Source organism: Abramis brama (assembly GCF_963993115.1).
Source record: "Abramis brama genome assembly, chromosome: 24".
Lineage (NCBI taxonomy): Eukaryota > Metazoa > Chordata > Actinopteri > Cypriniformes > Leuciscidae > Abramis > Abramis brama.
The window spans coordinates 8,256,096-8,281,120 of record NC_139986.1 but is presented as its reverse complement, the minus strand read 5'-3'; the positions used below and the strand labels follow the sequence as shown (position 1 = coordinate 8,281,120).

General features: G+C 37.8%; 1 protein-coding gene across 1 annotated transcript; it reads right to left on the bottom strand.

Moving 5' to 3' along the window:
* Positions 1 to 697: 697 nt before the first annotated feature.
* On the bottom strand, positions 698 to 23,206 carry cavin1b (caveolae associated protein 1b). The gene is made up of 2 exons (XM_084103078.1): positions 22,339 to 23,206; positions 698 to 3,275 (listed from the first exon to the last, which is right to left on the bottom strand). Exons 1-2 carry the CDS (start codon positions 22,846 to 22,848, stop codon positions 2,418 to 2,420), a joined length of 1,368 nt encoding a protein of 455 aa, XP_083959204.1. The 5' UTR covers positions 22,849 to 23,206; the 3' UTR covers positions 698 to 2,417.
* Positions 23,207 to 25,025: the final 1,819 nt, after the last annotated feature.

Here is a 25,025-nt window from a genome sequence, read left to right as displayed (position 1 = left end):
TTGTGGATTCTATAAAATATCAACAGATAAAAACTCAAAAGCTGACAGCTTCTGCTAGAAATCTTATAATGGGCCGTGGTTGGATCTTCCATCAGGATAACGGTCCAAAACAAACATCAAAATCAACACAAAAATGTGTTACGGAGCACAAAATGAAGCTTCTGCCATGACCGTCCCAGTTCCCTGAACTGATGAGTGGAGTGAACTGAAGAGAAGAAGCAGCAACATGGATCTGGGAATCTGAAGGATCTGGAGAGATTCTGTATGGAGGAATGGTCTCTGATGTCTTGTCAGGTGTTCTCCAAACTCATCAGGCATTATAGGAGAAAACTCAGAGCTGTTATCTTGGCAGAAGGAGATTGCAAAAAGTATTTAATAAAAGGGTGGCTTTATTTGTGGCCAACGTGTTTTGGAGAAAAACATTTATTTCATAATATGATTTCCCCTCACTTTCAATTATTTTACTTCAAGGTTAGATTTTTGCAAAATATTTGAATGAAAGATCAAAAGGATAAACAATGCAGATTTATTTTTTACAGCCATTGTTGATCATATTTACCAGGGGTGCCATTAATTCTGACCACAACTGTATAAGTAAGAAGAAATACTTGCTGTACTTGTAATTATAAAGTACAATGCAACAATAAAGTGCAAAAATAATACATTCATTTTGATCAGTCAAGCAGAACTCATGGAATGTGAAGCATGATTGCTTTTATTAACACATTAGTGGTTAAGACGTGTGACATTACAAGAGAGTATTCATATGCTTCATCAGCTACACAAGCAAAAATAAAATAAAAAAGCTAAGATGCTTAAAATAAAAAAGCTAAGATGCTTATAGAAGAAGTTCTGCAGTACGCAATTACTGAAATGATACAATCTGAGCAATTAAGAGAATGAAGGTAACATCTGAGAAATGATTGTGCTCTCTAAGTAATAGCAGTGATTCATAATCATATGCATTTAATTGAAGATCAGGAGGTGCTGATGACATTAGCTGTAGCTTTTTGCAGTTCATACCTATTTTTACTTAATAGTATTTACTTAATAATATGTTTGTGCTCATAGGTCTACAAATGAGGAAGGGTTCATCGCTCGTTGACCTATTATAACATTACCACACATGTCCACCAGGGGACGTGCAAATGTTACACAAACAGTATTGCAGTTCATGACATTCTGAAACCAAGATCATTTTATAGACCTTTATACTTCATCTATAGTCAATGTATTTTGATAGTTTCCAGCAAACCAATGCAAAATATTATGAGGATAAAAATTTATTCATATAATTTTTTCTTGGTGTTTCAATGGTTTCATCTTCTTTTTGTGTGATTTTTCACATTGGGACAAACAAACAAAAAAACAAAACAAAAAAAAACAGTGTAACAGTTTGACTATGACAGCCTGTTTTAAGGAAATGTAAAATTATTCATTAAGCTATATAAAAGATATGTAAAAATGAGCACTTAGAAGCAATACTTCAGGTTTTCTTATCTTGGTTTGTTCTTCCACCTTCTATGAAAAGTGAAGAACAGTCTGTAGCTCTGAGACTAGAACAAGAAGAAAAATAATCAGTCACACTTTATATTAGGTGGCCTTAACTCCTAAACCTAACCATACCTCAAAGTCATTAGCAGGAAATGTGGGAATTTTCCAAAACAACATTTGGCTATACAGTGAATCTATATAGTCTTGTGGGTATTTAATGTTAGTGCATAGTAGTTAAGGCCACCTAATATAAAGTGTGACCAAATAATCTTCTAGTACAACAGAACTACCTGTCCAAGAAGTCTGTTGTTCATTTGATCAAGCCTATCTATTTCATATAGTTAAAAATGTCAGTTCATTCTTTCCAACTAGCATAAAAATGTTTCCAGAAACCGTATTTCATCTTATTGGTCAGCATGCCTAGTCCCTGCCCCTTACCCTTATCAAACAAGGTGAATTCAAGGAACTAAGTTACTTGGACTAGTACAGTAAATCTCTCAGTCGCACATACATCAGGTGAACGGAGTCACCTTATATTTGAAACATTTTACTGCTAGAAAAGACGTAAATACACACATGCAAACGGATACATTCACATTCTCCTGCAATATCCAACATCTGGATCAGCAGTACAGCACACATGTTCAGGGCGCCTACACAATAGAGGTTATGCTATGTCAAGGAACGCTGCAACACTTTAATGGGCGCAAAGGCTGAGAGGACAAAAATCTTTTTTTCAATTACAATCTTAGAGAGTTGTGCTTTCAGAAATCATATTTGCTGCATTGACATTTGATATCAAACTGAGCCGGCTCATCAACATGGTTAAAAACTTATTTGATGCATTCCCACCCATCAAATGTTCTAATGTGTAAGCGCCAAACACACACATACACATGCATACACACAAACACACACACACACTAATCGCTGTCTCTGTCATGGTCTTCCACCAACACCAGCTCGTCTCCCCTCTCCAGTAGCGCCCTTATCTCAGGGCTGTCTTCTGTCTCGTCGTCTTCCTCAACCATGTCTCCTTCTTCCATCTCCATCTCCTCATCTTCTCCTCCCTCCATCACTGCGTTCTCCACCTCCTCTGTGTCCCCGCCGACTTCCACCATCTCGGTTCCCTGGATCTCCAATTCTCCCTCACGGATCTTCTTCACGTGGAAGGTGAACGGTGGAACCTTGTAGACAGCCGTTTTGGAGCGGGCATAGATGACGTGGTCAGGAGTGAAAGACTTCATCACCTTCTTCTGCGAGTTCTTCATCTTCTCCTTGCGCTCGGGGTTCACAGACATGCGATTGGTGAGTTTGCCCATCTTTTTCTCTATGTTGTGACGTGTTTTCTCCAGGTTCTCTCGGGTCTTCTGTTTGGTCTTCTCGAGGTTCTCCTTGGTCTTCTGCCTGGATTTTTCAAAGTTCTCTTTGGTCTTCATGCGAGTTTTCTCCAAGTTCTCTTTGGTCTTCTGTTTGGTCTTCTCCAAGTTATCCTTGGTCTTTTGCTTGGTTTTCTCCATACTTCCCTTGGAGAAAGCGGTTTTGATGCTCTGGACGCGTTGCAGGCTGCTCCGTTTGATGCGCTCTGCTCGAGACTCCCCAATGGTCTCCTCGATCTCCACCTCCTCTTCATCAGAGGACAGGTCCAGATGGACTTTCTCTCTGTCCTCACCTTCATCCTCTGCGACGGCTTTGAGTTCACCTTCAGCTTCTCCTTCCACAGGCTCTGGAAACTTCATAGACTTGGCCACATTGACTTTTGAAGGTATTTTCACCTCGTCCTGCAGAGAGACACCAAAATAGTCATATAATTTACTGCCATGAGGGCAAGCACACATACACAATTCTCAAAACAATTGTCTTTCTTTATCAAGGTATACAAGCAGAGAGAATCTGTGATGGGCTCCGGGCCTCAAGCCATAACCTAATAAAGGACCTAACTACCGCCTACCAACATGCTACCATTATTCAGGCACCACTATCTATTTTCCCCAGAGTTGTATCTTTCTCCTTAAGGAAATGAGAAAATAATAAGCATCCTTTGCCAAAAGCATGTAACAGATCCCCAAACTAAGCACCACCAAAAACAATCAATGTCCTGTCTTTATTTAACCCATTTAATGGCCCTATTGTTCAGCATCCGTTCTAGCATTGATGGTGACCTTAGTCCCCAAAGCACACCCACCCATATGCTGAATTTACAACAAGACCATTATTAGGGAGAGCATTTGATTTCACTGAGGTCCTGTTATTATTTTATGGGTCACTACAAACACTTTATCATGCACTTGTATGGTAGATATCATTTAAAAGGTAATTCCAAGAGTCACCTTCTATTTGGCATTATAATTTTTATTCCTTCCTTACTTCTTTCTGTATTAGTAAATATGTTCATAAAATGGTTAAATAAAAGATAGTCTTGTGTCTTTTCAATATATATTTTACATTTTTATTTGAGATGATCTAATTTGGCACAATGTAATTTATATGCCTTCCTTATGTAATAAACTGTATAACATGTCACAGAACTTCAACTTAAAAGTTACTTTCAAAATCGAACAGGTCCCCATTTCACAGATAGCCCTTTTAAATTATGTCAAATGTCAAATAAGCACGTGCAGATAATGCATATGAAAGAGCTATTTTTTAAAAATGACAAATTAATACTTCAGAGGTCGACACAGGGAGAATATGCACAATGTACTGCTGTTCCTCTTATGTTCCTCAACAGTGTTTTTGTTTTCTTTCTTTTGTTGTTCCTCCATTCTTTCATCGCCCTTCCCTTCCGACCTGTCTCCCACCCTCCTGCCCGACCCTAATTCCCTGCATTCCATCCCGCGAAGCCCCTCGTTCCCAAGCGCACTCTTTTCTACAGCACAATGCTCTGACTTGTTTGTAAAGGAGACATATTTTCCATCCGTGTGATACATTGAGTCATCCCGTTTTGCTCCGGTAATGTCTTTGCCAATATTCCCAGGCCAAACTAACTAATACAAGGATGTCTTTTCTTATTGTTTGATTTATTATTTCCTCTGCATCAAGCAGGGACAAAGGATCTACACAGAAAACAACAAACATGGAATCAACAAACAAGTAAACAAAGTGTTGGTGTAAATGTCTGTATTTGGATTAATCTACTGTAATACCCCCAACCACATATCAAAACAGATGTGTCATACTGGGACAACAGGTATTCATCCCACTTGTTCATACTGCATGGGGATGGACGTATTTCAAATTAATATATTAATGTCATAATATTTGGGTTGTACCATGAGGATGATGTACAGTACACCTGATTTATTTAAGTTCAAGAGTTTATTTTGTGTCAAATAGAGAGAGAAATATTAGAGTAAACCAATTATTAAGACCAATAAGAGCTCTGTCAAAGTTTCGGAAAAGTTTCATTCTAATGGCCTTGTGTGGCTCCTCCCCCTAAAGGTGTGGTCACATTAGCGAAATTTTAGTGAAATTTCACAGCCAATAAAAGGTCTACTGTCCATTGTCAATAGTGTAGCAATGTATGAAGCACAACTAACACAGAAGTCACCTTTAAACAAAGCAGCTTACACGAATCTGTGTGATCTGGATAGCTCTGAATCTGTATAACTTGAACATGAGGAAAATCTAACACTATCTAATGACCAATTCGTACGAATTCGCATGAGTTGGCGTATGAATCGGGCAACTCGTAAAATATGTATGAATTGCAGTGAGATCGGGTTGGGAAAATCTGCCTGGGCCATCTCACAAAACTTTTAATTGTGCAGATTCCAATATAAATGACTAGATTTCTCCTGCGAAAATCGAAAACCGCACCTGACTACACGCTAAAAAAAATTGGGGTTGTGTGGACAAACCCATGGACAAAAATGGACAAACCCAACCGTTGGTTAATTTAAACCAACGGTTGGGTTGGTCCATATATTTGACCCAAACATGGGTTGAAGCAACCCAGCATTTTTTTTTTTTTTTAAGTGTAGCGATATCAAGTTTAGCAAACTTTCTGTTCAATAGTAAGTACATCAGCAATGTTTAGAAAACTGTGCTTGTCGAACTATTTCTTGGGGTCAAAGTAAAGCCTATCGGTTTATTTATGGTCTTTTAGCATGTATCAGATAAAACAGTGGAGATCTGACAGGAAAATGAAGGGAGAAGAGGTCATGTCACAGGCCAGATTTAAATCCAAGTCCCCTCAAGCAAAATACCTTCTTATGGTGTATGACGAACAACACACTACCCTAAAGAATAATGAACTTTGCTAGATGCTAATGCTTGCAGGCTAACACAAACAGTACTGAAAAGTCTCAAGACATTTTTATTACACAATCAAAAGAATGGACTAGAATATAAGAAGGGCATCTAATCTAAGCACTAAAGCCCCAAAGGTCAGAAGGTCGCTGATCTTGTGTAAACAACATTCTGTAAAAGCAGCTGTAATGGAAGAAACAGTAAGATGGAACATGTTAGAGGAAGTTAGGCAGTCACCTTGGTGAGCCCACATCCCAAAGTGCCTCTCTCAAGTTAATGTTGCATTGTTCTGCTGAGCGGAGAGGAAGGGAAACACGCACTTCACCACTAGAAACCATTGGAAAATGTGAGTAAATGTGAGTATGAAGGGAACGATAAGAGCTGGGGAGTTACTTTTCACATTCCCAAGAAAAATTCCCTTTGAAATTGTTCCCTTTTGAAAGGCTAGATCCTTTCAAACCATGAGAGAGAACTCACTTTATACGTTATTAGGTTCATATTTAGTGTAATCTGTGTAAAATGCATGGCTATTTTGTTGTTTGCACTGTGGATTTGAGCATAGTTTGAGCATATAGCATAACAATATATTAATTTTGACTTCATGTGTGCATGACATGGTTTTTACAGAGATCTATAAATCTAACCACAAAATTTGACATTCATTTGTAATGGTATGCTTTAGCATACTTTAAAAAAAAAACAGTACTTATGGTAATAATACAATTTAAAAGAATATACTTAAGTGTGAACTGAATGTAATGTTTTTGGGCACTTAACTGCATATTAATTGCAATTAAATGAAAATGTATTATAGTTTAAATTGTTTTAAATGCAATGCAATTCCTTTATATGTAATTTCATAATTAATTTGTCTTTAAATATGGTTAAAGTGTAATCCCACCATCTCACCCTTCACACACACAACACAGTTGCCTTAGAAACAAGTAACACAGTATCTGAGTCAGTGTAGCAACACGTTTTAAGGAATGAGAAATGAATTCTTCCACTTTCTTTCTCATTCTGTTTCTCATCGTGGTCAGGAAAGAAAGATGGTGTCATGCAACCGCTTTCTCCTTTTTTTCCTCTTAAACACAAGGTGTTCTACACGTACACACACACACACACACACACACGTATGAATTACTTTCAGAGACTTGGACTTTTCCATGAGCCAACCACAGAAGCATGGAGGGCCGTGGGCTACAGAGATTGACATAATATATGAGCACAGGAACAGAAGAGTTGTTTGTGTGTCTCTGAGACAGTGTGAACAAACACAAAATGAAACAACAAGAGATCTGTTGACTGTGTGTGCGTCACATGGTGTGTGGTTTGGTTAACTGTCTCTTTATCTGCTGTCTGTCTGTCTGTCTCTCTCATGTGTTTGCAGGTAGGTTTGTCATATGCTGATATCAGCTGGCTTCAATCCCAGGTGGGGTTTCCTTTCTTTTATACTTTCAGTTTTTTTCCTCACATACCACAACTTTATATCTCCACAAATGAGATGAAAAAGTGAAAATGTCATAAAGTGTTTCATTATGGTTCACCACAGAGTAATTGACCAAAAATGGAAATTTTGTCATTATTTATTCTTCTTCTTTCCAAACACATATGCTGGAAAATAATAGCAGAATTGTTAAGACCCTAATTCTTAATGTTTAACTTTAACTTTAGGTCCAGATTAGTGAACCGAACAATCTATCCAAAAATCAAGATTGATTCTTGAGTTCACCTCACTGACTCTGATTATACTGTATACATTTCAGTCTATTTCTCACAGTTGCCATCACATGGATTCAGAAGATTTGGAATATTCTTGACTGCATTTATGGTGCTTGTATTCTTTTGGAGATTGATGAAGAACAGCCACTGAATGTTAAAAACCTGCTCAAAGTTGTCTTCAAAATATAAAAGTTTTGTTCCAAAGAAGAAAGAATGCCATACGGGGTTGAAAGAACATGGTTGAGTTTAATGACAGAATTCTCATTTTTGGGTGAACTAATCCTCATTAGAACAAGAAACCGAGCTGAAAATGTTTGCACATGTCAGCAGACTGATAAATGAAAACACTGTGTGTTCATGGTGGAATATTTCCACTGCCTCACAGAAGCGTCTCTTTTCAGCCACATGTGAAGAGCTCTTTCACATCTGCCTGCCTCCAGCCTGACGTGTCTCTATGGCGACGAGGGATTCCCTCCCAAAACACCCTCCGCCCCACCTTTCCATTCAAAGCCACAAACTACAGCACAGGGTCAGGGAAGAGGGAAAATGAGTGGGTGTGGGGTTTTCCCAAGAATATAGCACTGGATGTGTGGAAGGGAATCCTCCGGACATGTTGCATAACTTCATCATGGAAGGAAATGAAAACGTGGAACACCAGGATAAGGGAGTACGTGTGGAATGTGAATGTGTTTGTCGAGCACAGATGGCTTTGGAAAGATTTAGTTTCACACACACACACACACACACACACACACACACACACACACACAAACACACACACACAAAACTAAAACATAAAAACACACAACATTGGTACAAAAGTTATTTAAAATTATTTAGCAAAAAGAAAAATTATCCTCCATCAGAGCTCACAAATATCATTCAGGCTTCCAAATCCTGCTTCTGGAGGTCCATCTTCCTGCAGATTTCATCTCCGTCCTGCTTCGAATCATGAGCCTGGAAGTTTCTTGTAATCCTAAAGACCTGATTAGCTGGTTCAGGGGTTTAATAAGGGTTGGAGCTAAACTCAGGGTCAGGATTTTTAACCACCCTTCCAATACAAAAGGATCCTGGATGCAGTAACAAGAAAGTTGGGAAAGAGTATTATTATGCTATAAATATTAATTAATAAATGTACTAATAACAGTGCTGTCAATCGCTTAAAAAAATGTACTAAATAATCACACCTTTTTTTTTTTGTTAATTTACGATTAATCACACCAAACATTAAAGTTTTTAATATATTTTTATGTTGTAATACTGTCACATTGAATCTACAAAATAATGTAGATTCAACTTAAGACGGTATATTTTAAATATTTGTTTAATGTCATATTTTTACTAAGCACTATGAATCACTGATGCCAGTACTAAGTTATTCAGTTAAGAGCAGTGAGTGATTTTCTCTTTGTCTTTTGTTCTTTGATTAACAATAATGTCAGACAGCAGCAGGTTTATTAGGCTGCTGTCACTTTAAGAGCTGACACACATTACATAGGTCAGACACACATCCTATTTTCTTACAACTTTTTACGTTTATTTAACACTTTTTAAATGTAAGACTGTGCTTCCGATGATACTCGAAAAAAAAGGGAATTTTGACATAATTTTGTTTGTTTTTGTCCATTCTTTAAGCACGAAAAAGAGCCAAATGCGGCGCTGGCGCGTGTTTGAGTTCTTTTTTCGTATCTTATTGCTCTTGAAAGGTTTAATAGCACTAGAAAGAATGATAGTGTGGTCATATACTGTAGCGCAGCCAAAGGATGACAGAAAATAGATGCTGCGTTAACTGTTAAATATTTTTAACGCGTTATACTGAAAACAAATGATCACAAAATGAACACGTTAATACCTAATAATAAAAAGGAAGGTTTAGATAGATTTAAAAAATGGGGAAGTCTACATCACAACTATAACGACACATAGAAACAATATCATTGGAATCACAAGTTTATTTCCAGCTGGTGAACAATAAAAACACTGAGAGCAGAATCCACCCGACTTGAAAGTGCCAATACAGTGGTTTGACTATTTTCTGTGGCAATACCACACATATACGCAGATGCCACATTCCCTTCTCCACTGTTAACGTGCTCTTGAGTGTTCAAGGACCAGCTTTGACCTTTCCAATATGGCAGACGGCTTACTTTAGCAGCCCATTGAAACAGCTGCTAATGAGGCATCTATGTATTTATTTCTATGCTGCCACCTACCAAATTAGATGACTTAAAATAGTGGAACTAAGGCAGTATTTGCACCAAATATTGATGACTTCACTATTTCACTACTTCATTGATGAGTTCACCTTGGATGCTAAGAGGTTAGGGTTAGAGTCACATTCAACACTTACACAAACTTCATTGACAGTCCTTGGACTGCGGCCCTGAAACTGTAACCTTCGCCGCTGAGGTGTCATGCTTCTCGAAAGACAGAACACAGTATTGGTGTTGTTTGAATTCAAAGTCTGAACTATCTGTTCTTTTATCATGATAATCCTCATCATGTTAATGGGGGAACAGAAGGAGAGAGAAATTGGAAAACATTGTGTGGACATACTCTAGAGAAAAGTCTATTCTTTTCAGCTGTTCTTTTGCGGAGTTATTTTCTCTGCAAAAGAGAGAGAGAGGGAGAGAAAGAGAGAGAGAGAGAGAGATATTTGACTATATAAAGTGATGGTATGCTGGCTTTCCCTGCAGGGAATATTTGATGAATCAGAGGCTGTTGTTGAGATAGAGAGAGCAAGGCTGTTCAACTGTTACAACACCAAATTAAACTCTTTGATGCCATAAACACTGGCAGTTTACATGGCAACCGCACAACAATATCCTTATGGTGACCATCAAGACAACTGTGGCAACTGTGTGTGCTTAGCGATTGCGGCTGTCCTCGATCATTCACATCCATGTGGAGTTCTGTGTAAACTTTAGGAAATCAATGTGCTATATGCTATAAAATGGCAGAGTCCATTGGAACACGCTGCACTGAGAAAGTGAACATTGGCATACATCATCTGGAACTCACAAAGCAATTCTTTATTTTCATATTCATCAACAACAGACTGTTTAAAAATGTTTCCTAAAGGTTTAAGGCATGGCGCATGGAGCAACTCATGCGTTTGTTGCCATGTTGAGTTTTATAAGCAAAGCAGGCAGTTTCCAGTCTGTGGTAAACTGCAACCCATTTCTTAAACTGACGTTTTCCTATATGCAGTACAGTGAAAAAATATTTAGCTTGTTATTCAGAACATGCCATTGACGTTGGTTGGTTCTGCCCACTGATTTAGAGCGCTGTCTGGCACCACGATCACGGTTGCCATGGTGCTGCTGAGTTACTCTTTCCAATAACAATGGAGGAGAGAGGTTAGTGTTTACACAGAGATTTATGACTGTGTGGAACATCAGTACATCCTCTTTGTACAGCCGTAGTAATGTACCAAATGCTCCCCACAGCAAAATACTGATTCAGACTTCTGTTTCTTATTTTTACACTTTTTATTTTTTGCTCTGCACCAAACGCTTAACAGCTCAGAAAAGGAATACGGAGGCTTTCAAATTTCAAACACAAAAGGATTGCCTTTGTTAAAATATCATACTATTGGCAAATAATAATACATATCCAATCGTTAATATTTCTTTGGTAAAAAAAAAAAAAAAAAAAAAAAATAGCCAATCCCAAATGGTTTACAGATGTGAGAAGGCAAAGTGAGATATAACTAGCAACCATTGTGAAAAACTGCCATGTTCAGGATTTAAATGCATTTTTTGACTCCCAAAACTTAAAGGGATAGTTCACCCAAAAATGAAAATTTTGTTATTAATTACTCACCCTGATGTCGTTTCAAAACCCATAAAACTTTCGTTCATCTTCAGACCTCAAATGAAGATATTTTTGATGAAATCTGAGAGCTTTCTGTCCCTCCATTGACAGCTACGCAACAGACACTTTGACGCTTCAAAAGGTTCATAAATCAGTTGTGGTAAACGGGAGCTCAAGAATGCATGCTTAACGTGCGAGAACCAATGATATTCATTATCTTGTGTTACGCACGTTTGAGCTTCCACAAGAACCAATGAGGTTTGTTCGCGCACGTCAAGCAGGTTCAGTTGAGATTCTGTTTATGTTCGCTGATCAATTTTTAAATGTCAATAAAAGCCTAAATTCAATCTGTTCATCATATAAAGTGACGAGTCTCTTCAGAAAATGTGGGCTAAACCGCTCAATTCATATGGATTAGTTTTACAATCTCTTTATGAACTTTTTGAAGCTTCAAAGTGGTAGTTGCGTAGACTGTCAATGAAGAGGACAGAAAGCTCTCAGATTTAATCAAAAAGATCTTCACTTGTGTTTTAAAGATGGTCTTTAAACGAAAGTCTTACGGGTTTGGAACAACATCAGGGTGAGTAAATTATGACAGAATTACATTTTTTGGGTGAACTAACACTTTAACAGTGTGTATATACTCCAATCCACAAATGGCCGGAGATCAGTCTCTTTCGTCTTTATTATTGTTGTTGCTGTTTATACAAAGGGAGTAGTTTCTTGTAAAATAAAGAAGAATGCTACCTCTGTGTAGGCCCACTGTGACCATCATTCCTCTCAGACAAGAACCACTGCTGGGGAGTAGCTACCTAAAAGTAGCAATAGGCAACTACTGAATTACTTTTTTTCCAGTACAGTGTCAGGAGCTATGTTTTTTTTTTCCTCCAACGAGTAGCTGTACAGTCTGTCTTCCTAGAATATCCACAAGTAGTAGTGGGAAGTCTGATTCTTTTTTGTTTGTTTATTTTTCATTTTAGTGATTCAGTTCATTCGGATTAAGTATGCGCGACATTTTACATGTACTTTGTATGGAGTGGTTTATACTTTTAGTTAAATGTAGCATAAATGTTTTTGGTCATTTTTATACTGTAACCGCGATTAAATACTTTAATAAAATAAAAGGCCACTTAAAGAGAGAACAATTTAATTGACTATATTTCTTAAAGGGGTCATGATATGAGAAATTAAATTTCCCTTGATCTTTTGACATATAAGAGGATTTTGTACCATTGAAACATCCTGTATTTCATAGCTTAAAACAGGGTTCACCAATCTCGGTCCTGGAGGGCCGCTGTCCTGCAGAGTTTAGCTCCAACCCCAATTAAACACACCTGAACCAGCTAATCAAGGTCTCAATAGGCATACTAGAAACTTTCAAACAGGTGTGTTGGAGCTGGTTGGAGCTAAACTCTGCAGGGACAGCGGCCCTCCAGGACCGAGATTGGTGAACCCTGGCTTAAAACATTCTCCTGATTATAAACCAAGCATTTATTTAATCAAGCTCCATAAATGGCTTGTTTTGATATTGTGGGATTTGTGACCTCATATGGGCAAATACATTTGCATATGACTGCCTCAAGAGCAAGATATCGTCAAATAGTTTTATATCATCGCATCATAGCCCCCGCCCACTGGCGTTAAGTCGCTTAACGGTTGACACTTGCCTACACCTGATGTGAGTGTTGAATTACATCAAAAGCAAATTGACCCCATTATAATCACTGATGCTGTCTACACTGGATACAGTATACAGATGTGCATTCGCTTTCTGACGAACACCTCTCACTTAAATCTGTTGTCAAGAGGACGATTGTGTTCCCAGGGGTGGATTGGGTGGAGTGGGATAGGGTTATGGCTATTGTGCCTGCTAGTGTGTTCCCTGAATGCCCATCCACAAGCTACGCCACTAAACAAGGAACAGTTTAATGGAGAGTTCGCAAAGACGCCTTTTTTGACAGATGAAGCAGTCAGCTGTATTGGATCTGACAGCAGCTACATCGCAAACCGCAAGTAAACGATTTCATAAAGCTTTGTCTGGAAACTACAGATTTATATGGATAACGTAAGCGGGCGTTTATTATGTTTGTGATGTTAGTCACTTACTGGGAAGACTTAAAGGAGACACCCCTTAAAACTGATCATTTCAGACATAGGTTCAGAATGAGCCTTTTTTGTGCAAAAAGTGAACAATACAAGTGAACCTCAATGAACATATTAAAATAATACAATAAATCCATGTCATGACCCCTTTAACACACTTAATTAATTACTCTGAATTAACATGCAATTTAGAGCATGAAAGTATATTCTTTTAAAGTACATTATTTCTGTACCAATAATAAGTTAGAGTTTACTGAAGTGTACTGTTTTTACTGTTTTTTTATGTCGCTTTTTTATTATTAAGTTAACAAAGGGTATCTAAACTGTAGTTTAACTTCTTTAAATTACAAGTAGCTTGTAGCTCATACACAGTTTCAAAGAATCCTGAAAAGAAGGAGAAAATGAAAGATGGAGGGTAGGAGATAGAGAGCAAACGAGATAATGCCAATGCCAAACTGAGAAACATGGGCCAAAAGCCAGAGTCATGCTGTTCTGCCTCATGCCCGTCTGAAGATTAACTGCACAGAAAGAAATCAAAAAAGACACACAGCACTGGGCCGTGCCAGTGGTGGATATAGCCATCCATTCTGCTATTCCCTTCAGCTGGACATGATGCTTCTGATCAATTACAGAGAATAACCCAACTTCATCTATGAGCCTTCTCCCCCTCTCATAATCAAACAACTATGCAGCGGATCCTATTTATAGCAACCACTAGTGCCGTTCCTTCCCTTCTCACAGATGTGTGTGTGCTAGCTGTTTTAGAAGCCCAGATGTCGCTCTGTTCTCATAGCGTCACCCTGCATGCTTCTTACTGTCTGTTTCACAAACTTTTTCTCTAATGCTCTTGTTTTCCAGGTCTCATGCGCTGTCTCTCTCTCTTCGGTCAGTGGAGAAAGCCCCTGCCTCGCTGAAATTGCTTCCAAAGTGACACAAGGCAAATGGGCTTTTCTACATGACGCAGACAACGGGAGTATTTCTGTGACTTTGCCATATATGGTCTACCAGTGTAACGGGCAGTTAAAATACATTAGTTATCAACTTACTCCAGTATGTGAGCAGTCTTCATTATGTAAGTTATATGATACACTTAAGCATTCCAGTCTCTATAAGGTGGACAAGATCCAAGTTTGTCCTTCTAATCTTACCTCTACTCTTATCTCACTTATCTCTACTTAAATTAAATCATCTTAATCTATTGCTACAGATTTCTCACCATAATCAAAATATTTTAGATTTTAGCTCATGGACTTTTGAGGATTGACTTTCATATTGCAGCCTATTCTGAACAAGATCCACTTAGAGAGGAAGAGATTGAAACTAACTAACAACTAACAAAGGTGTGCTGAAGGATCTATTTTATACACTATAAACAGCTCCAAAAATCGTAAAAGTTTTAATTATGCAATTTATTCTATATTTATATTATTTCTATTTGAAACAAATGATGTTTTATTCATCAGATAATTCTGAAGAAAAACATTTATCATGATTTCCACAAAAATATTTAGCAGCACAACTTTTTCAACATTGATAATAATAATAAATGCTTCCTGAGCAGCAAATCAGCCTATTAGAATGATTTCTAATACACAGAGTGTGTGTGTGTGTGTGTGTGTGTGTGTGTGTGTGTGTGTGTGTGTGTGTGTGTGTGTGTGTGTGTGTGTGTGTGTGTGTGGGTGTGTGTGTGTGTGTGTGTGTGGGTGTGTGTGTGTGGTGTGTGTTTCTTTTTTACGTTTATTGTGAAATTAATTAGCTTGCATACCTTATTATTATTATATTATTAAACTGCTCACATAACAGCCAGTGACAGTCATAGCAAATGTATTCAACAGTTTGAGGTAAAGTTCAGGCCATTGAGCTGTCAGGATTTGGGAGGCAGGGAGTATCAGGGTGTGAAAGGTACTGGCAGGTTGATAAATGTGTGATATACTGGCAGGGTAGAACAGAGTGGTTGCAAAATGGGATGAGAAGCAAAAGAGCTGGATGGAGACGGGGGAGTTCTAGGAGTCAGGATGCCTAAAGAATGAATCACCACGGTAAATATGAGCTCCACTTTGTTAAAACACCACACCCTACCACAAAACCCTCCTCTCTTATTCCCTTTCCTGCTTTCACTGAATAGAAGAATAAGAACTGGAATACACCTTTAAATCCATGCCCAGAGGGCCCAAAAAGCAACAATGAATGTTACTAAAGTGTTAGGAGTATGGAGTAAATCACTCCGCAGAAGTAGCAGTGCTTCGCCTTCTGAGAATATAGTTCCCAGTATACGGTTAGAAGATGGCCGTATCTCATGTGACCTTGTTATTTGTACACGCTGTGCCTATACAAACCACAACATGTAAATAGGAAAGTGTTGGCATTATTTTGTCACTTATTGGGAGCAGTATGCTAGATAGAGCAGTTTACCTCCAGTATTTGTGCTAAGCTAGGCTAGCAGTGGGTGCATCAGACAGAGTTATGGCACGCACGGAGATGAGAAAGGTATGTATGGACTTATCTAACTCTGGGGGATACGGTGAATAAGCTAAAGTCCCAAAAAGTCGGCGTGTTCCTTTAATAAATTAATAGGCTATAGGCCTATTTCTTGAAGAGTTGAAGGTGAAGAGTTCTTCATTCATTGTCAGTGTAATTAACACAATTATTATTGTTTAATTAGCTCATAGTAAAGGAATTGTTTATTGGTTATTAGAAGTAAATAGTTCTCACTTTAGGTCACGGAAAATGGGAAATTTCATAAATTAAGTGCTTTAAACCAATCTTTATTAGACATTAATTGCATTCATATTCAGTGTTCCTTTAAAATGTTTACAAATACATTAAGCACAATTAAGTGGTGCACTTTATTAATGACATTTTTCCATTTTCCATGACCTAATCTGAAGTGAGAAATATTTACAGTTAATTTGTTAAGTTAAGTTAAGTTGTTAAAAAAAGCATAAAAAACATTATCTTACTCTTTACATGTGAGCTAATTAAACAATAATAATTGTGTTATAAAAGTGTTATCCAAGCATTTATTTTTTCTGTTCATTTTTAGGAAGGGAATAAACCTATGAATCTTAGTGATGCCGTTTATATTTATAAATGTCTACCTACTTTCCTAATACATGTTCAAAGTTTTTAATAATTCTATGCATGTTATCCCAACAAAGATTTTTTATTTTTTTTTTGTCTTTGTAATGTTTTCTCAAATTGTAATAGATTGCTGTGTTTTTTCCTGCATTAGAAAGGTTTCAAAAATAAAGACCAAAATAGTATATTTGAAAAAAGAAAATTCTAAATCACATATGCTGACATGAGATGAAGACTCCACCAGCAATCAAATAAATGCAACTTTTTTCTATGTTAAGCAGTTCACCTCATGGAGGCTGTGAAATACATACTACGTGCTATTTCTTAGTAACCTCTATTGTTTTTGGACTCTTTTGCTAACAGAAAAAACTATCACAACTGACTGCAGAACATTTCTACAATGGGATCAGTAATTGAAAATATTTGTATAATGCTGCATCCACGCCATTAGGTGTCAGTATAAGTCCAAGACAACTGACATATCGGCCAGGGCTACATAAACAAACAAAAATTTCAGAGGTCACTTTTAAGTCCCACCTAAATATCAAGTTTCACTCATAATATTAAGTCAAATGTGTTCCACACATAGCTTACTGTTGACATTAAATAAAGAGAACGTAAAAATTTAATAATTGCAAAAATCCAAACCATTATGACAACGTGCTGCAAGACATTTGTACTTTTACTATTACCTGAAACACATTACACACAACTATGATGCTTAGCTGATGCCAACTGATCTAAAAAAAAACAAACAAAAAAAACCTTTTGTCCCACTTAATTGAATATCAAACACATAATGAAAAGAGAGAATGAATTATGTCAAAAGCATGTTAGCACAAGATGTAGTTGAGTGAGAGACAGTCAGTTGTAGCAGCAGCAGATGACGGGATGAATGCTTGTGATGATATAGAGGGTTCAGAAAGGCAAAGACTCAGCAGTAAACAAGTTTCTAGGACTACGATTACAGCTTCTATCTCCTTGAAAGAGAAAAGACCAAAGTTGCAATATTGACCATTTTGATTGATCCTATTGCTTTTTCTACAAGTGTCCCATCTCCTCTTACTACTGTCTCTGCTGTAGTCTAACTACATTACATTATGACTAGCTTCCAGTAGCTTGTCAACTAGCTTGTGAAGAGAGGGGCGTCTCCCTTGGGCAGGCACACAAAAACTCTCCTAAACACATTCTAACTCGTGACCCTGGAGTGTCTGTCAGACACATTTCACAAATTATGAAATATGGAAAGTTGGCCTACTGTGCTAAAGGAGACAAACGATTAGTTTGCTCTTTGTCCTTTAAACCATTTCAACACACCAGTGGAACATGCAAATCAGATGTGTGTGTAATTATCTAATGGTTAGATTTGCATGCCATTGCTGAAACGTCTTGGCTCTGATGAGTTCAGCACTCTCCATATGAAATGCATTAGGCCTGAAACATATGCAAGTTTTTGAATGTAAACGCTTCTACCTACTGAAGCTTGATTTCAAGGAACGTTGTGTGCTCTAAAATGCACCAGAATGCAATTTACAACACAACACAAGCATTGCTACACAAAGGGTGCTATAGCAGACATTAGCATAAACTATTTTCTACTGTCAGTTGTCCAAAACAACATCAAAGAACTAGTGCCATCAACTGTTTTTTCACCTCATGTCGTCTGCATCTGAGCCAAAATGTTACATTTTAACGCACCACAAAGACTGACGTCTAATAGCCAACTACCATGAACATTCGCGCATGCATTAGAGGAAATAACTCTCCGTACCAGCAGGTGGCAGTAGTTTGTATCTGTCTTTCAAAGAGATAAACCAGAAAAGCATGGACAGCGGATATACAATGGCTGTCCAAATTCAAAGGCTGCATCCGTTTCTCTCCAAAAAATCCTGTCGTCACTTGCATTCAATGAATTCTGGGATACGCAAGGCCGCGAAGGTCCATCTGTTGTATCCTTCATTACCCACGAAACGAAGGGTGCATTTGAAGGAGCCAACGAATTGGGATAGCCTTTGTTGCGTTGTGGTGATGCAATCGGCCTTCAAAGGATGCAGCCTTTGAATTGGGACACAGCAAATGACAGAAGCTATCTGTGTGTGTCCTCTCGACTTCCGTTTTCTTTCATCATTTACAATTTTCTACTTGTGCACGTGTTTCGCTAAGCTGAACAGCCAATCAGAGTAATTTCTTGTCACTGATGGGCTCCACTGCCAATTCAGCATGCTTAATCAGCCAAAAAGTCACAGACGGGGATTAGACTAGTTGTGCCACCACAAAAACTAGGCCAACAGATGCTCAGCGATTGCTAAACATTTGCCAGCGGCTGACCGTCACTATCAACAACTGTTATGATGGAAGAACTAGTCACTTTGATTTGGTTTGTGCCATCAAATCTTTGAAAGATATAACAGTTTTAGTTTTAAAATCCCCCTGTGGTGAAAATCAAGCTTTTAATGTTGTTTATATGTCTATGTGGTGTTTTTAATATGCTTTAAGACAAACCATGTGCAAATTCAAAGTCATTTTCTGCAGTGAACCAAAGACAGTCTCAAAATCACGGTTTTAAATCGCTGGTGTTTCTGACGTCACAAACTGCCTAATCAATCACGTCAACGTGTGATTGTCAACGAGTGGATCTCTGAGCTGGTGTGAGTGAGAGGAGGCGGGGCTAATTTGTATATTCATAGAATACTACAGTATACTAAATGAGGCAAGGGTGTAGAGTTACATTCAAGCTATTTTAAGGCATGAAGAATTTATTTTCAAGGAAAAAAAGTTTAAATATGTTATTTTGGTGATTAAAGATGAGTTTTAAAGGAACACGCCGACTTTTTAGGACTTTAGCTTATTCATTATATATATGCTAGCTGGAGCCGTTTACCTCCAGTCTTTGTGCTAAGCTAGGCTAGCGGTGAGTGCGTCAGACAGAGTTACGGCACGCACGGAGATGAAAAAGGGTATGTATGGACTTATCTAACTCTGGGGGATACAGTGAATAAGCTAAAGTCCCAAAAAGTCGCCGTGTTCCTTTGAGGGATACAATTATTGACCACAGGGGGACTTTAATTTTAATTAAACTTGAATTAATTCAACTGTAATATCACTGTAGTGCCATTTAATTAATGTAAACCATTTATTTAATGTTTTATATTTAATTTAATATAAAAATAAATAAATAAACACCAGTTGGCTGTTTGCATGTCAGTCAGAAGGTCTATTCCTCAAGTGGGCCGGTTGCTCCTGGCCAAAATAAGCTGCAGACCATGGCAAAGTCAAGTCTGACAACTCAAGACAATAAAGCGAGAATGCATGTTGTATAATGTGATGCTCACAATACATCGACCAAGTATTCACATCTATTTGCATATTTGACTTTGTTTCTCTATAGAAGAAAAAGAAGAGGGATTAAGTAAGTAAATGAAGGAACAAATGAATGAAAAGAGTGGAATTTGATCTTCCTAAACTTGCAAAATAACAGGGTGGAACTGTGAGCGACCCACCCTCCTTCTCTGATGAGCGAAGGAAGGATTTTGGGAAGAGTAATTAGTGGAGTGTGTGTGCGTGGGGCGGGCAGCTCCAGCCTCTTCTGACTCACTGTGTGGAAACTCTGAATGTTCTTGCGCCACTGTGCAAAGCTGCAAGCTATTACACATCGCATTATACGGCCGAAAAAACCTCTAACTACAGACAGACTGTCTGAGTAAATCTCTCTGACTATTTTTGCATGAGGCTACCATTTTTTAGCTTTTCCCACTCCCCTCTACTCTGTCCTTACCCTCTGTTCATGTCTTTCCCTAACAAACCACTCCCACCCTTTTTAAAATAGTCTCTGGATTTTGTTTGTGGTATTTTCCATCTCTGAGAAAAAGAAAGAGACCTTCTCTACATTAATCCAGCATGACTGCCGTGTTGGGGAGAGAATGCATGTAAAAACATGTCAGCGTTCGTTTATTCTGCGGCCATCAAACAGAATCCTGCTTTTATAAGGCAGCAGGTAGCCCAGCTCCGAACACACACAGTATGTGTGGCCGTCAGTTCACACTAACACAGTTTTTTTCCTTCAGAAATCAGAATACATAAAAAATACATTTAAAATGCATTCTTTTTTTTACTTAAAGGGATAATTCACCCAAAAATTTTAATTCTGTCATCATTTACTCACCCTCATGTTGTTCCAAACCTGTATGAGTTTCTTTCTTTTGTTGAACACCTAAAAATAAATTCTGAAGAATGTTGGTAACCAGACAGTTGATGGTAGCCATTGACATCCGTAGTATTTATTTATTTATTTATTTACTATGGAAGTTAGTGGCTACTATCAACTGTCTAGTTACCAACATTCTTCTAAATATCTTCTTTTGTGTTCAACAGAAGAAAGAAACTCAAACAGATTTGGGACAACTTGAGGGTGAGTCAATGATGACAAAATTTTCATTTTTGGGTGAACTATCCCTTTAAGCCACACCTTAATGTCTGAATATCAGATAACAAAATGTCACGAATAAAAGATGCTGCTTCTTCTAAGAAGTCATTTCTTCATTATTTTTTGCCCAATGGCTTTTGATCATGTGGCGATTTTTAGTATGAGGTCAGTTCACACAGTTGTCCTAGAGTAACCAGGTGTTGTTTTATGCATTAACTACCAACATTTCACAATAAACATGACCAAATATCTCTATAATCTTAAATTTACACTCAATTTTTACACTTAATTTTAAACAAGAAAAGTCTGTAAAAAGAGTGTACTGCACTAATAGGACGATTTTTAAACAGATAAACAAATAAACAGATTTTTCACAAGTGTTTTACTCGTATTGTGAAACACATTATGTTTAAATGAAATGTCTGTAAACTTAATGAAAAGGGTATTGGTAATAATAAAATACACAGATTGCTTTCTTACAGTGTAACCGTATATGTGACTTAAACTTCTTGTTATATGTTGTGCTTGAAAAGTGTGCTTATACTTTTATTCTGTAAAACAAGTGACATTTGGTTTGATATTTTGTTGTAATGCAATGGCATTAATGCATTTTAAGTATGCAAACACTTTTTAGTGCCACTATAAAAATGGTTCTATTAATAGTAAGATATCCTGGTCACACTTTAGTTTAGGGTCCAGTTCTCACTATTAACTAACAACTATGACGTTTTCCTCAATAAACTCCTAATTACTGCTTATTAATAGTTAGTAAGGTAGAATATGGTCGTGCAGAATAAGGCATTAATACGTGCTTAAAGTACTAATAAACAGCCAATATCCTAGTAATATGCATGCTAATAATCAACTATAGTTAATGGTGAGAATTGGACCCTAAACTAAAGTGTTACCCATATACTCGTTACCCAAAGCCACACCCTACATGTGATGTACCCTGCATTTTTCATTACACGGGTAGGCCTATACAAATGTATAATGCAAATCACATTTACAAAACACAGTTGTGATGTCTTCTACAAAATATCTTTGGAAATTATGGAAAGAAAAAACACAAGCGAGATCTCGTCAATATCCCAATCGTTTCTCCCAGACACCAATAACTTTTACAAAGACTTTTACTTTGTTCCTCTTTTAAAAAAAAAACACACAACAGGAATCTCGCGTCTAATTTGAGAAGAGATCTCAACAATGAAGAGATAACAATAACGTTTCTTATCAATTTCCTCCAAGATCTGAGCTATGAGCTATCTGTTGTGCATTCATTAGATCTATACTCTTACTGCATGTCAACAATTGTCATTTGTCTCCACTTTTATTTATCATAAAAAATTTCAAGACAAACATTTAAGACAATGTTGATGCTTCATTGAAATGTAACTGAGAACTCATGAACCTGAGCAATCCTAAGTGTCGTCTGTGTGCACACCCCTCACCTGGTAGATCATGACTTTGAAGTTTCTTCTCTTCAGAAGTTCGTTCTCGTTGCTCTCCAGGCGTTTGATCTGCCCGGCCTGTTTCTCCATGTTCCCCCGCACCGACTTCACGTTCACGCTCACCTTACGCACCTTCTCCAGCATCTTATTGACCGTGTTTGCCGTGGTGGTGTGGCTCTTGGACAGTTTGGTGAGTTCCCCCTGGATGCCCATCACTGATCTCTCCATTTCCTTTTGACGGGCTTCCAGCCCAGCCTGCGTCTGCTGGATCTGGTCCACGGCTCCGATGATTTTGTCCAGCAGCGCCAGGACCATGACTCCATTCATCTCACCTTTCTCTCCCTCACCTACCTCTACTTTCTCAGCGGCATCTTTTGCTTTGTACTCAGTGTTGGCTTCATCTTCATCATCAGAGCCTGGAAGGTTCATTTCATCTTCTGAGATCTCAGTAAGGGATTTGTGCAGCTCAGGCACCTCCAGGTGCAGATGGCTGTCTTGAATCACTTCCATGTTTAAAAGCTAGTATCTAGTAAAATCAATGGAATGTGAAAGGATAAAAGCAGTGGAAAGTTCTGTGTCCTTACTCGCCTTTCTTTCTGCTCTCAGGATTCCCTTCTAGAGTTCACCTAACTGTTCCCTCCTCTGTCACACTAACCACATCTGCTCTCCTCTTTCTCTCTCTCTCTCTCTCTCTCTCTCTCTCTCTCTCTCTCTCTCTCTCTCACACACTCACTTTCTCTCTCTCTCTGTGTGTGTTTGGGATCTGGCCAGAGCAGCAGAGGCTGGCAAGTAGGCTGTGGACGGTCTGTACTGCATGAGCGCTGGGTCGTGAATGCCACACTTTCCTGTGAAACCCTCCAGACAAATCAGCTGCGTGCCAGCTGCCTTCCTCTTACCCACTGACACTCCCCCTGCACCGTGTGTAGCTCTACATGTGTGTGTGTGTGTGTGTGTTGGAAAGCAGTGCTCCACCCTGTGGCCTGCACTGGGACCCTATAGTAAAAATAATAATAATAAAAAAAAAATCTTAAATAAGATCTTAACTTTTTCTAATGTTTAAATAGTCTACATTTAGAGTCCATGAAGAGTCCATGATCTACTCTAGAAAAAGTTGTTTTATTCTATGCTCACTGTGGTTTTGCCAAGTAAGACATGCACAACATTGATCCTGGAACATCATTCCAATCCAAAAATTTAGTCCTAACCCTATCCCTACAACTAAACCTAACCCTTCCCATAACTTATCCCTAAAATCACAGGGGAATATACTGATGTAGAAGCACCTAACCCTGGTTGTACTGGTAACTTGACATAAACTGTTAACTTGTCCCTCAAATCTGATTTGATTGATTGTTGACTGGAATGTTGGTCCAAGAACATGTTGTACTTGGTGAAATCATGTTCACCTTTATTCTACATAAGGATGGTCCACCTTGTGGCTGTCATGATCACATGACCATGACAAATACTACACCCCTGAAATAATGGGACATAACCTTGTACAGCAAAGGTTATTAAAACATTTAAAATGTACTTTAAAGGTGTAAATTAATGTTAAGAAACATCCTTGAAAGCGTACTCTCTTTACTGGCCTTATTTTATTCATATTATATAACTTCTGAGTACAGTTTTTTAAAATAATATACTTTTTTAGATTTGAAGTTTACAATTAAGTGCAATTCTTTACAAATTTCATCAGAAACGACATACAGCATCAGTACATGTGGCAGTACACTAATTTTTAAAGGCAGTTCTGAAATAATTCTGAAATTCCTACTTAAGGGTCAAAAATTCACTCTAAAATTCAACTTTAGAATTGTATTTAATATCAATTTAAACTATAATACATTTTCATTTAACTGTAAATAACATGCAATTAAGTGTCTGAAAACATCAGTTTGCACTTTCCTTTTTAACTCGTTGCACAATCCTTTTTAAGTATATTATTTCTGTAATAAGTACTATTTCTAAATGTACGTCTTTTTCACAAGGGTGAACTCAAATATTTCTTATCAAATTCTGCCAAATCAAATCGCTATTTGATATATATCTAAATATATCTAATCACAATAATTGTAAACTGTAGCTGTAAATTATACTGTATATCAACAATTGTCTAATCTGTGTCTATTTTATACCTCCTGATGAATTAGGAAAAAGGTAATACTTATATGAAACAATTCCAAACTCGTAATATCTTTTAGCAAACTCTTGAGTAATAAAATTTCCCTCTGGGACAGTGCTGTATATGTGTGAAGATAACATGAGGTTCTGGAGAGTGTAACAGTATTAGACAGGCACAGACACAGCGAGAGCTGGAATGTCATCCAGACCTGCAGGGTTTTTCAGTCGCCTAAAGGCCAATTTTTCCCATACAGCACATTAAAAAAAAACCTATCCAAAGGAAGTTTACAAAAATAACTTGAGCTCTTACTGTATGCGTGTGGGCCCTGCGTGTGTATGCATGTGCTAGTGGGTGTACTATTCCATCTCATCCCTCACTGATGGTCACAAATCGGTATGATAATCACATGCACAACAAGGAAGAGGAAAGTTCAACACAGTCTTTAAATCACAGGAATACACCCAGTGACTGGCAGGGAAACACAAACGACCATAGTAGTCAATATCCGACATCCAAAGAATGAAACACAAAAACTTATGTACACAGGATAATGAGGGGAACA

Excerpts from the sequence above, each read along its gene's own strand:
- cavin1b (XM_084103078.1), bottom strand. The coding sequence starts at position 22,848 with ATGGAAGTGATTCAAGACAGCCATCTGCACCTGGAGGTGCCTGAGCTG. Across the intron at positions 3,276-22,338 it reads TCAAAGTCATGATCTACCAG|GACGAGGTGAAAATACCTTC; the intron begins GTGAGGGGTGTG and ends GTCTCTCTGCAG.